The 14,428-nt window shown below is 43.6% G+C and overlaps 1 protein-coding gene across 6 annotated transcripts in view; it reads left to right on the top strand.

Annotated features, from left to right (window-relative positions):
* Dh31-r (Diuretic hormone 31 Receptor) overlaps positions 1-14,428 on the top strand; it is a 163,236-nt gene that overhangs the window by 20,001 nt on the left and 128,807 nt on the right. For 4 of the 6 annotated variants that reach the window (XM_076815803.1, XM_076815798.1, XM_076815801.1 and 1 more), the window contains exon 3: positions 9,841-9,906. In XM_076815803.1, the coding sequence (XP_076671918.1) occupies positions 9,880-9,906 (27 nt within the window). In that variant the 5' untranslated portion in view covers positions 9,841-9,879. Of the gene's footprint in view, positions 1-5,555; positions 6,030-9,840; positions 9,907-14,428 lie in introns of those variants that run through there. The other 2 variants (XM_076815800.1, XM_076815802.1) reach the window with 2 other exon arrangements.

The raw sequence follows: 14,428 nt of genomic DNA, 5'->3' as shown, positions 1-14,428 counted from the left end.
CCCCCTCCCCTCCGCCCCATGTAATTGCTGTTAATCCAATCTATTCGACATTCGCTAACCGCGAAGCAGTCGCGACTACCAATTTTCGATTAAATCGCTGCGCTACTCGTACCTCTGGCGGCACACCTCAATGGGTGAAGTTTGATACGTTTCGCTGGTAGCACGAAACTCGCCCTTCCCGCGAGAAGGTAGTTGCTTGGAGAGGGAGAGTGGTGCGCCCGGGGTGACGACGCGTGCCTTCCATGGAGATTTCTTCATCGATCCCCGTGCAATCGACGATCCTCTTCAACTACGCGCCACGTCCCCGGATGATAGATATTTTTTTTTTTACCGCGACGTGGCTGAGGGGATGAAACGCGTCGAGGGATTAGATTTAATTCAGTGGCTCGACGCGTCATCCTGCCTTTTCAAGGGAACCGGGGTATTTCTGTTACGTAAACGAACAATTGCGAGCAACCGGCGGCGCGCAAATGCGGCGAATAACGTGTGGGCAGCTGCGCCGAAACAGATAGAATTGTTCGAGTATTTCGAGCATCCACACGCCATTGTTCGATCGTTCCGTTGCTGATAATGTAACGCTCAGCTCCAATTAAACGGGGAACACGCTCGTGCGATCGCTCGTGTGTTCGCTGGAATGCTTTTCAAGCATCTTCCGAGATAAACGTAGGTAGTGGCACCGACGCCCCGACTCGTTTTAATTCCTCCCACGCTTTTCTTAAGGGGTTACGCCACCCTTAGGCGCTCGAAACAGCACTGAACTAGACGAATTTTTTTACTGATACCATGAGGTTGAAAATTATTTATTTTCTTCTTATGGGTAGAGCATGTATTAGTGCATATATTGTACAAATACTGTACAAAAATATTAAAAAATGACCGAGTTATTCGTTCTCCCGCGAAGCTCGTCCGCCGTTACACGCGTGACTAACCTAACAAATTATAACGAACATGTTCGCTCTGAAATCAAAAACCCGATGATTTTCGTGTTCCTTAATAAAATACCTACGACGTAGCATAGGGATTTGAGAAAAAAAAATTTATCGCACAAATGAGAGCAAAGTGAAAAAACTTATACGTTTTCACATGAAAAAACGAATTTAAACCATTAATTATATACGAATGGGGGTGTAGGATGGAAAAACTGATATGCTACATCGTAGATAATACCATTAAGAATATGCGTGCCAAGTTTGAACTCAATCGGACAAATAGTTTTGGAGATATTTGACAGGTCATCTTTGAAAATGTAGTTTCGAGAAAAACGCAATAGAAGAAAAGTAGAATGGTCGCTACCTGCTGCGGAATATCGACATCCGCGCCTCGTTGCAAGCCTACAACTCGGCTATTTTGGGGAATTTTTGCGTCTACAATGACTTAAATTATTCTTAAAACTTCACGTAATAAGAAAATGCGAAGAAAAAAAAATCGTGTTTTCAAAACCTTCAGGGTGGCGTAACCCCTTAACCATTTTGACAATTTACAATTTAATTCGCGCTTCTGCGTTGACTCGCGACTTCTGCTCTCAGTTCCCACTTGCATCCGAACTCGCCTCGTCTCGGTTTTGCTCCACCTCAAGTTTTCAGCCTCGGCTCAGATTTTTGGTCAGTCGCTCGGAGAATCCACTGCCGGCGCAAGTTCGAAACGGGACTCCATTAAGATTCCACGCGATGACGAGATCAGAATGGAGTATTAATGAAAGTACGGGGTAAGATCGACTCTGCGTTCGATGCTTGATCAGACTACTCGGCCGAGGGTTGAGCAACCGATTCACTTGGTCTCAACTATACCTGCACACGATTAACACGTGACGCTGCAACTCTCGCGCGATGCATAATTACACACCGCGGTATCAGTGTTTTATGAGTACACTGCCTAATGGGATGGAAACATGGCGGTGGGCGTCGAAGTAATCGCCGTCATCGATTCAGGGCCCGGTGTGAATGCAAAGCGAGGGTACAGCCAGAAACAATAGCGATGCGCGACTCGCGGATATCAGAGATGGTCGAGCGTTTTGGTGAAGCGCGGCGAGTCGAAGAAATTAATAATAATTAATTAACTGTCGCTGCGCTTCGGTCATCAATTGCTTATAAACTTTTCGCTTCGTATCGCCGCGCTTCACTAAAATACGCGACAGACTTTAAGGGGACAATCCTATTTTATGGGCTAAAAACATAGGAAAATTTAGGAATTTTTTTTAAGAAACCAGCATTTTTTTTATTCATTTTTAATAATAAATGTAGGAGTTATGCACCACGCCGCGCAAGACTCGTCGTCCGCTGGTGTGCATGATATTTACCTTCCAGGTAATCTGAAAGAGAAAAATGGAACAGCGTTTTACTTTGTACGTATGTAGCTTCAAATTGATCTTCCACACTTCTTTTGTTACATAAGAAAATTGCCGCGAAATTGGATCCGGAAAATTAAATGTTCAGGCATTTCAGGTTGAAAACTCTCCACGCTGCTCAATAATTTTTTTCTTTCAACACCTGCATGAAATTGGGTGTTTCTTACGCCTGCTGAGCGGTAGCAAAGTGGCCGATTTCAGACGTAATCGCGTTTTCTACTTTTCTCCCAAGAGAAAAAGACTTCACGCGCACGCGTATTCGCAATCTTTTACTTTGCTCCCAAGGAAACTGGAGTTTGGCGTTACCCTGTGGCATGAAGAAGCAATTGTCCGACTAATCGTTATCGATCACGTGTGTCGCTCAGCAGGCTTTCAAAAACACACCTCTCATGCAGGTGTAGAAAAAAAGTATTGCGCGTGAGAGACGCGATTCTGCCTCGCGTGAAACTTCACGCTCGTCGAAATCGCTTGCTTCTCTCCCTTGTCACGCAATGCACCCCTGTTTTTTGCTGGTTCATCAATTTCAAGCTACATATGTATAAAATAAAACGCCGTTTCATTTTTCTGATTCAGATTACCTGGTAGATAAATATCATGCACACCAACGGACGGCGAATTTTGCGCGGCGCGATGGTCGATCATGCATAACTACTATATTTGTGGTTCAAAATTAATAAAAAAAAACCTACAGCTTCTTCGAAGATGCATCAAAGCATGGTCCAAATTTCAGATGATTCGAAACGCTGGATTCTTAAAAAAAAAATCCCAAATCTTGCTATGTTTTTAGCCCAAAAAGTAGGACTCTCCCTTTAATATGAACGCGCGTCGACCGTAATCGGCGACGATTCCATCTTTCACCGAGATCCTTCGCGACTAATGTCGGTCGATCGGAGTGGGCGTCAGAATCATCTTCCCCCGAATTGGTGTGGCCGTGAGCTGGAGGTGTCGATACGTCTGCTCGGAACGTGTTACGTACCTACCACGTTCAACCCAGTGGCTAATTATTATTACTGTACAGTCATTGCACAGTATGTAACATTAAAAGTAAACACTCTGCTACGAAGTTGCAGTAATATCATTGAAAACTAACCCCGATAGGATACAAAACACTGTTTATTTATAGCTGGTTATGTTTTTTTAATTAAAGCAGCCCCGTTAGAAAGAGTCCTTTAAGCGGCACGCTTAATTAGCGTTTGAATAACAAGGCCGGGGATTAGGAATTTCAAGGCGGGGTCATTTAATTAATGGGATTAACACAATACCGTGCGCGTGTGGGGAGTGCATAATTGGGGCCGTTAACGTTTCATGGGCAAATTAAATGAAATTCGGATGGGGCTGTTAAAATTTCATCGCAGACCTCGTGCACATAAAAATGTGTTTTATGATATATTTGAACGTTTATTTTTCATTCGACCGCAGCTGCTGTTTCGTCGGGCACGGCGGGATCTTCTGATGCTAATGGAATTTTGATTCCATAGGAACGGCACAGTTTTGCTTGAAAGCTTGTCGATAAATAGTTGATCCCCTCTTCGCGGATTGCCCACGAATATTTGAAACGTTCTTTTATATCCTTAATCGACATTTCTGTGAAACGCCGAGGCTTCTCTTTAAGTTTTCAATATCGCTCCACATTTTCTTCCGCGGACACTGAATGGACGTAGGATTGTTGTCTTACAATTCAATGAACACTGGAGCGACCACTTTGTTCTGCTCTTTTTCTCCGAGCGCTTTATAACCGCCCTGTTTCCATCGGTTTTATTTTCCACGAATATCCCGCGATGGACGCCAATGAATAAATTAAATTGATGAAGGAAAACAAATTGAAAGAGCGAAATCCACGGTTGATTTATGGGTAGTTTACATGCAAGTTTTCCGGCGCGCGGGCATAATTTATCACAGGCTTTCCTGATCACCGAAAACTGGCGCTGACCCAGATTTTCACGGAACCCGGACAACAATGACTTTCTGTAATTTCCATTCGCTATGGTATGATAATTTTGTGCAGCAGCATATTACAGCGTAATTACCGAATGATCATCGAGGGATATTCCCGTCTCACTTTCTCCAAACAGATGTGCAATTAGTAGAATTCTCATGGCCAGCATATTTGCGTCGCACACGTCCCGGTTGCCGACGTATCTCGGTATTAAAAGCACCACACTGCTAGTTGCAGTCTATCCAATTAGCTGTCAAATTTAATGAGCATAGCAACACTTTGGTTTTTCAATTCTAAAAAATTGCCCACCGAAATGCTCGAATCACGAAGCTCGTAGGCCTCTGCGAGCACTCTGGTTTCCTAGTGCAGCTGTTGCTATAAATCTATTTTAACAGATACACTCCGGACAGTCATAGAAGAAGCAAACTCGCGAGATCTTTTCCTCCGAAGCTGCTTTTCGTCACTGTCGTTCGCGGAATCATGTTTAAAATTTTTGTGGCTTCTACGAGAAGTCTGGTAGTTCGAGGTTCAGTTATGTCTCTCCACGTTCCGCTGGTGTTGATGCTAGTGTTAACGGGTGTCTTAGAATCCACTGATATTCATTGGGGGCGTTACAATTGAGGACCTTGCAGCAACAGGGGTGCAGCTTCGTTTTATCAGTTTCTGAGTTGTGACGTGCAAAAAGATATTAATATCAATATTAATGCATTTCTATTTTTGGCGAAAAATATTCTGTAATAAAAATATTGCCAATAGAAATAAATTATATTAATTTTAATATTAGAAATAAATTATATCAGTATAATATTACTATTTCTATTATAGCAGATTTATTCGCCAAAAATAAAAATAAAAACTCACATCAACTCAATAACTACTGCTTGAATATATACATTTTTCAATTAGCGTTCTCATTTTAATATTAAGTCAGAGCAATGATTTTATAAACAGTTTTTTTTCTAATTTACTTAAACCATTGGTAAAGCTGGAGCTTCGCAGTTTTTACTGCAAGGTCCTCGACTGTTATACGATAGTATGATATCAGTATGATAATCGCGCGATACTTACGCGGCAGTGGCGCGACACCTACAGCACACGTCGCGTTCCCAACAAAGACATACCGCGATGCTGAGCGAAATGTCGCAACACGCCCAACCTTCTCCCCGCTTCCCGGTGCCATGTTTCCCTTGCCAAAAAATAATAAAACAACAGATTCAAAGTGATACATCGCTGGCCACGTCCCGGGGAAGCAGAGGCTACGGAGAAAAAAAAGCGTGACGCGAAAGTTCTCCAGAGCGAACGCGAGGCATTATCTTTCATCCTGTTAAAGTTGTCGACAACGATGTGCGCGCGAAAGAGAATAGAATGGAGCAGAAAGTATTTGCGGAGTGGCAGCACTGCCCGTGCAAAATTAACGTGTACAACGCGGAAGGCCGACGTGTGCCCCCGTAAAAAAAACTGTTCAGCCCAGCGGTAGTAGTTTCGCGTCAGCCTCAGCTGGTGATGAATGAGGCAGATTGGTATTGGGAAGCTGTGGTCAGTGGTTAACTGGTCGGAAGCTGGCGCACAGCCAGACGCGAAACCCCCAACGTCGACGGCTCCGTCGATCCCGTTCCCTTCTGGATCCAAGATCGCCGCGCGTTCCTCGGAGCATTGTGAGAACTGCACTGCTATATCTATCTTCGAGGAAAAACGCGGCTTCCACAGGGGCTGAGGCTGAACGTCGAACTTCTGTTTAAACGCGCAGGGGTAAGTCTTGATTTAACATTCCCCCTGACCAGGAGGGGCACAGTGGCCGGGTTTTAAGGGGAACGCGTGGACTTTGCGATAATAAATCTATCTTTTTAACCGTGAATTGGCTTCGACGAGGAATCTTTGGACATGCTCCGTGATAATATACGCGGTATTTGCGTGGGTATTTTTACAGCACTGTAGAGTTATTTGTTGCTCCGTGCATGGTGTTAAATGCAGGAAGGCGGAGTGTCGCTATGCGTCATGAAATATTTTTTCCTTTATTTGTGCGTAATAGAGCACGAGCGCAGCAGACTTCCGACGATAGTGAGTGGCGAGGTCGCGGTATCAGAGCCAGGCTGCTAATGAAATGCGAATTAAATAGGAATTCAGTTCTTCGACGAAACCCCGATTTTGGAATATGAAATAATCGTAACTTGGGAAAATCGGATGTATTAATTCTATGATGCGTTTAATTAATTTCATCGGCTCCCAGGCAAGCGTAGGAATATTTATTTCTCGTGCCTTTTCTAGTGACTAGGAGAAGTGAATTTTATAATTCCTTGGATTTATGAATTCAATCCAAGGTTTCTGACAAACCGTTTACATTCGCTGTCGCGTTACCGCGCTATCGACGAATTTGCATTTTTTATCGCTTCCAGCTCGACGCGGAGATCACCGCGATAAGGCCAACTATTATATTATCAGGCTTTAACGGTGTGGGAGAAAAAATCGCACCTCCATTCGATAACAGCTGCTGCTTGTTATTTCATTTCTCATTATATCCCGCTCGTGGTTATCTATCCCCTTGAAAAATAGCGCGCTGGTGATTTAAACAGAACATTGAATTTATTTCGTTCTCTTGTCAAGGGTGTCCCTTCGAAATGGGGCTCGGTAATTCAATGATCACAGACCACAGAGTAATTAAAAGAGTAGTGGTCCCGTTCGAGGCCTTTGACGGGAATTCTTTGAATTCACCAGCGCCTGGGCGAAATGTCAATATCCCGGGGACTGATATTGAATCGCGAATTGGTGACACAGAGGCAGGTACAAAAATAAAATCACCCGAGAAAAATTGGACCGAGCTTCTCTTCGCGGCGGCCAGCAGCGTGAAAAGAAATATCGAGCGTCTCGAAATAAATCGTCGTTCTTACGAGCCGGGGCTTACGTAACGTAATTCATTTTTAAGAAAGACTCTTTTATAGGGATCCCCTTATCGCGTATTCCCCGAAGGTTGGCAAGTGCGAAGATACAACCTGAAGCTTAATTTTAGCGCGTCTATAAAGAGATAGGAAACAGAGCAAATACATCTTTCTATTTCCAATCTCCACCATTTATTTTTAAAAGTCCTTTGATATTCTCGCGACCTGGTAGTCTCGAAAATCTTCCAATCTCCTACCACAATTTCCTTCCACAATTTCCTTCTTAAACACAGCACCATCGAGTCCCACTTATCACACGATATCCTTTACAGATTTTCGGATTTCATATTCTCAGAATTAATTCCTCACACTGGACTTTATTCTCGTACACTGCTGACACTAAGTGTATTTAACGTCGCCACATAATCACTATCGATTTCCTACGCTGCAGTCACATTTCCTCCCTTCTTTTTATTATCCCCGCCACCCATTTATTTTTGCTAATCCTTCGGCACCGATGCTCCAACACCTACCCACCCCAAAGTACATTTATTATCCCCAGACAAACTTTGGCGTCCGATTGCATTCGACCTGACTGCAACGCTTCTGTCCCTCCTCCGTCCTTCCTTCTCCCTTCAGCCTCTTCTATTTCCGGAGTTTCTAAGCAAACACTTCAGCCGCCGAATGTTTAAATAACATTCGGGGAATGGATCCGCCGGTATCGCTGGATTTTTCAGTCGGTTGCCGAGGGAAGCGGGCTTTTTTGTACGCCGCGGGTTTCTTTTACCGCGTGGACGACGACACGTGTTTGGTCGCGGATCCGCGTGGCAGTGTTTGCTCGCCGATACGATCGCGCGATTTCGGGCCGACGAAGCCGATACGCGGAGCGTCGCGCGGCGCGTTCACGAGTGTCGGAACAACGAAAATAATCGTGCAACGTAATTACGCGGTGCTCGCCTCGAAGTTTGATTAAGTTCCGGGCCACACGCGCCACTTCGATATTCGAGCCTCGCCCTCTCGAGTGCCATGCATACGTGTATTAGCGCTGGTGCTTGTAATATCGCCCCGGTAAACGCCGGCGGAATATGTTTTCCCAGCAATGAAAATGTTCCATCGAACAGTCGCCGGGGAATTGGTGGGACGACGCTTCAAATAAACCGTCCATCTGCTTCGCGTCTGTGTAGAGGACGTTAAGACGCGGAGGGACGTGGACATGCCTTTAAACATCGCGGGCAAGTTATTTTCTTAATGAGAACGTGACGGCTGAATTATGCTGGGATCCTCTGCTTGGGAATAGAGACGCTAATGGCGGAGGACGAAGGTGAACGGCGCGGCGTGATGCAATTTTTCATAATATTGCTGTTTCGCCGGGAGCAACGTGCAGTTGCGCTGCCTTCCTGCGCGGGGATGCATTGTGTCTTGCTTCGCGAGTCGCGTCGGGTTTCTTAATGAAGCGCACGCTTTGTCGCGGATGTTCAATGCCTAGGTGGTGTTCGTTGGGCGACGAAGGTGTGGGAGGTCGGTCGAAAATTTCGGGGGCTTTGGAGAGATCCCAGTCGCGGGGGGTGTGCGTTTTTCGCTTAAGGGGAGGTTCCGGTCTAAAAGACGATTTTTCTTTTATTTCATTTTTCGAATGTTAAACCTTTTAGGAATATATGTTTAAAAGGATTTTTTGAAACTCGTGAAATTCCTGAAGTTATAGGCATTTGAGTAGCGGCAAATGCATGGGTAAGACTCGGCCACTTGGCGCTGATGTAAAACTTTAAACGCGTCTTTCTCGAAACAGTGTTCTCGAAATTGGTGGGACCTGTATCTCCAAAAGTTATTATCCGATTTGACTGAAACTTTTTTTACAACTAAGTGAAATGTTAATAAATACGTGTGGATAATGCTCATCGGTGAAAACTGTGTAGCTTCTTTGTGCATCGCCCCTAAAGAAAGGCAAAGAATTGGCCTTCTAGGCAAAAACACTGCCTTAAGGGAAATCCTACTTTTTGGGGCTAACACAGCAAAATTGATCATTTTTTGTTTTAAGAAACCAACGATTCGATTCATCTGAAATGTGGACCACGTTTTTCTGCATCTCTGAAGAAGTTGCAGTGTTTTTTTATTATTATTTTTCCTATGTGTAAGTTTTATAAGGTTCCTTGAAAAAAGTCCCAAATTTTGCTATGTTTTCAGCTGAAAAAATAGGGTTGCCTCTTTAAATTGGGAGTAATGTCGTTGGCAAGCGTGATAAGTAGTTTTCAGATGAAGAAATTGCAGGTTTTTGTCAGCAGCGGAGACTCGATAGAGATCGATGGAAGCAAGCTACCCCGGCGATCTTCCATCGATCTCCCTTTACACGAATCTTCCCCACGAAAATTGAAACTGCTAAACCAAGGAGATATATGGGATCGAATCCCGTAGATCTATGTCCGCACAAATCTTGCAGCCGAAAACTTTGACCATTAAGCTAAGAGAATCAATGGAACCAAGATGGAGACCGCCATCGATCTCCGCGTTACGAATTAAGATTTCTGGGCGTCCGGACTGCTGGAATTATGCAAAGTGCAAAAGAAGAGGGGATTGGCTAAATGTCTAATTTACTTCTCCTTGAAACAAAGAACTTTTAGTTTTACGATTATGGGAATAGAATTCTCGAAAATATGAAATGATGAAAACATTTTTATATTCTTCTGTTGCAGAAGCAGTCACGGTTCACAGACGATCTCCAATTTTTAGAGATGGCTAATATGGACACGCAGACCGAGGTGAGCGAACCTAGCAAACTCTTCAAACTTTCCAAACTCTGTGTTTACACGTTAATTCACAATCCTTCGTGAAATTCAATTTGCGAGGTGTCTTAAATCGTTTTTAATATTCGTACCGCCATCGCGGGGCTGTGTTTAAGTTCCTGTTAGCTGGGTATTAATTGCCTGGACCCCTGATATTGCACGCTGGATTGAAACGAATCGAATCACGCCGTGGCGCTCCTGTTTCTCAACTAAGAATTACGAGATTTCGAGCTCGGATCTCCACTGTCCACTGCAACGATAAAAACGTAAAACGAACTCTTTGTTCCCTAATTCATTAAGCTCGTAGGAAGTAGATAAAGGAGCATGCAAAGCTGGGAAGAGAAATGGATTTGGGTAAAAATTGGGAAGTATCATTTCGCGAAGAAAGGGCCTTGGAATTTATTTTTTCAATCTCACGTCGATTGTCCAAGACCAAGGCCCTCATTTCCATTCCACAGTTTAACCCTTTCTATTATAAGCAGCAACAGTTCCCCTCGAATATTTGTAAACATTGTCGTAAAATTAGTCGTGCGGTTTCATTGGGAGTGAGTTCCTAAGAGCAAAGGCTGCTCTGCTCCCGGGGAAAACAATTAGCGAGTGCTCTCGCGAAACAATAGATCCCCGAGTGATGCGCGCCCTCGTCGCTTCACGTGCTACGTCGTATTTGCGATAATTACGCGAAAACGGTTCGCAAAACGTGCAGAAGATACTTTCGCGTGTTGCCTACTCGGTTTACTCCTAACGCTAATGCAAGCTTCTCTAATTACCAGGCAATCTTAATTTAATTTCATTATCATCGCTCGCCTCGTTCCGTTCGCCGACTTGCAATTAGAGCTGTTACTTTTTGACCCGGCTACCCGAAACTACTTCAAGTAATTGCATGTTTTACTGTCTGCGGTATTGTTTGATGTTAGAGAAAAATGATCGAACAATACCACATTCAATGGCTTGTAGTGAAATTGTTCCAGGTAGCTGGGCACCCGACGGGTTAAAAAGTAACAGCTCTACTTACAATATTCAACGAGCAATCTGGCACTGGAGTCCTTAAAACACGTTCCAAAGAGTTTAAAAAATTTTAAATATAAAATTTCAATTACCAGAGTTGTATAATTCGATACAAAATAATTGTCTCTCTTCCTTGGTCTTTCATCGTCGAAAACGTGTCGATTTATACCATAGAAAAGTTGATTCTGCATTATTAAAAATTTCATAGTGGCCGTGAGGTTTTAACGAGTAAAAATCCCATACTACCCTGGCGCCCCGGGGATTCCCCTTTGAAGGAGTCGGGGTGCCTTTTGGAGATTTCCCCAAGTTAAAAAAAGGTTTATAAAAAAATAATTTATAAAAAAAATGAATAAAGTTTTTTTAACGTGGAGACATCTTGAAAAGGCACCCCGATGCCTCCAGAAGGGAATCTCCCGCGGGCGCCAGGGTAGTGTGGGATTTTTACCCACTTAAAAATTTCATAGCGGTCGTGGGGTTTTAGTGGGTAAAAATCCCACACTACTCTAGCGCCTGCGAGAGATTCCCTTCTAGAGGCGTCGGGGTGCCTTTTCAAGATGTCTCCACATTAAAAAAAACTTTATCAATTTTTTTTGATAAATTTTTTTATAACTTAGGAAAATCTTCAAAAGGCACCCCGACTTCTTCAGAGGGGAATCCCCCGGGGGCGCCAGGGTAGTGTGGGATTTTTACCCATTAAAACCCCACGGGCGCTATGAAATTTTAAATAATTTCACATGGTGTCCTCCCCTTGTCAGTGGAAAATTAATTCTTTAATAATGTTAGGATTAATGTTTTCGCAAATGCGTGTACGTGTATGCTTATAAGCTCGTTTTAAACACGCAGAAAAAATTGGAGTTAAAATACCACATTTATGACTGATTTATCCGAAAAGCTAAATGGAAAAGAAAACCAAACGGAAGTCTCTAAAAATTAATTTCTAATTTTTTAAATGAATTACATTTTTCGATATCTGAACGTGCATAATTATCATTCTTCATACATACACTTATTACGTCACCAAAATTTGTAAATATATTCCATTGTTAAAGAACAAATTAAGGAAGCTCATTTTTCCCCGAGGCTCACTTTACCCCGGTCTCCCCTACCCACGCGTGTTAGCCCGGACAACAAATATTCTGCCGCAGCGTGAAATTCATTTGTACCTACAGATAGAACAATAATAGAGCGTTCCAGAGTCGATTAACCCTTTGTACACGGGGATGAATGTTTCTGTGCGCAATATTATCGTCATCCATGGTTCTTGCATGCGCAACGAGCGTCGGTTTCCGGCGCACTGAATCGTGCACGGTAATTACGCACGATTGACGAAGACACCGATGTATTGTTATTATAGCGAATGATCGCGTTGCAGTTTTCGCGTTAGGAGCTAAGCAGGCCGCGATAAATCGGCCCTGGCGATCGTAAAACGCCACGATGTCGTTGGAACAGTTGCTGTGTCTGTGAATTATATTCGCTGGGAAATGGGAAAGCCTCCATGGCGTAAAAACGCCCGAGGATATATCATTTTTATTCTCGCGAAGCGCTATTCAATTTTCGAGCGATGTTGCAATAACACGAAACGGTGTCAGTGGTAAAAAATGTCGTCTCCCTGTTTTGGGATAGAGAAGTTCACAAGTAACTGGCACAAGAAAGCCACCGAACCGTCACTGGATTGACATGTGTTGCGCAGACCTTTACGTGGCGCAAGGTTTTGAAAAACAGCCCTTTAATACGATCAGGTCTTCGTACAACGAAAAGTTTCGTTCAGGGACCCTTGAACAATACTTTCAATCATTTTCAGAGGGTTGAAGGTTAGTTACAAAGTGTGATTATTTCTCGTGTGGATATTCAGCAGGAGGATCTCGAATAAATATTGCAACTCGTTGAGTTCACCTGTGAGAAATTATCGCAGAAAACGTCCGATGGTTTAGCTGGAAATGTATCTTACTGGCGGGTTGCGGTTCCAAGGGGCAGAATGCTAACGAGCAAATTCGTCTTCATTCAAGATCCTTAGCGGCTCGCTTTTAAGTGCAATGAATACAAGCTGCGCTATCAATCTCCTGCTACCTGCATCTTCCATGATACCACCGACACGATTTCTTTCCTTGGCGTTATGATTACCCACGTCGCGCTCGTCCTCTGAACGTCCAGTGGCAGCTCTTGTGTCCCGTTTGGTAATTCCATAAAACCACAGAGCCAGCTTCAACGTTCCCCCGTTATTCAGAGTTTTGGGGGTCGAGGGGTATGTCGGATTGAGAATTTCATCAGCAGGAGTTTCCATTTCCTTCGTTTCGCGTATGGCATTATGCAGGAGTTCGTAAAGGGGGAGGGAATGGGTGGGAAGCGTACTCGAGGATTTCTCCAATATTTCTGAAGAATTTCAGTTCCAATATTCTTTGCGCGGGGAATGTAATAATTCGCCAGCGTTTAAGTGTGCTTTATAAATCACGTCTTCCTGAACGGAGTGCACATTTCGCGAATAATGCCCCTTGGGCGTATTGTTCGCCGAGTTAAGGGTAGCTGGACGATGATCGACGTTGATCGTTGACAAAATTAACGAGGAACCCCCCTCCGCCGACCCCTGGTAGGTATGTCCCATTAATTACGACATCGGCGAAGAATGGCCAGCCGATGTCGCGCTCTGGGAACAGTGTCAGAAGTGTCGGTATCGGGCAGAATATTCGGACGTGATCACTCGTTAACAGAGAAATTTCTGATGGGTGGGGATAATGCTGCGTAATTGCATCCCCGCGCCGAGCTTACGCGAGGGGAGAGGAGGCAATCGGCAAAATCTCTCGTAACCGAATATCTATTTGGGAATTCAAGCCGCTAAAACTTGTATTACCAATGAATTCGCACGAGTCGGGAACATGATATATTTACTTCGATATGAATTGTTCCAAGCTGTTATCGCAAGTAAAATAATTCACCTGGACAATGTCGATTTTGATTTAATTCGAGGGGCATTGAGACTTTGAAGGAAAGCTGCATTGATACCTATCTTATTGTTAATTAATTAGTCGACCATTCGAAGTGATAAGTACCTGCGAATGCAGTTATCATTTTCAAATTCAGGATGCTATTTGTAACGACAAAACGGGCGAAGCAATCCTCCCACAATTATTACTCCAGCAAACGAGCAATACCTACAGTGGCTCGCATTAATATTCGGACACTTTTTATAATCGCATAACTTTTTTAGAATTGGTCCAAACAACCTGAGTTTTTTTGAGAAGCTAGAAGGATTAGTTTGCTAACTCACGCGTTTCGTCGTTTTGAAAAAAAATGTGTTTGGTTGGAGTAGCGAAAAGAATAGTAAAGGTCGATTTTTAAACTTTTGTTTGTGAGCTTGTAATGAAAATTAAAAAAAAAAACCGTTTGTAGATTGCAGTAAGTTGTATACGTGCCTAAAATTTCATCAAAATCGGTTAACGTTGCTCCGAGCTACAAACGTTTAAAGATCGCAGAATAAGGTCGAAAATGGCTGATTTCG

This window comes from Andrena cerasifolii, chromosome 6, assembly GCF_050908995.1.
Source record: "Andrena cerasifolii isolate SP2316 chromosome 6, iyAndCera1_principal, whole genome shotgun sequence".
In the NCBI taxonomy this organism is placed as follows: Eukaryota; Metazoa; Arthropoda; class Insecta; order Hymenoptera; family Andrenidae; genus Andrena; species Andrena cerasifolii.
Note: the sequence above shows the minus strand (reverse complement) of the source record. Positions and strands in the feature narration are given on the sequence as shown.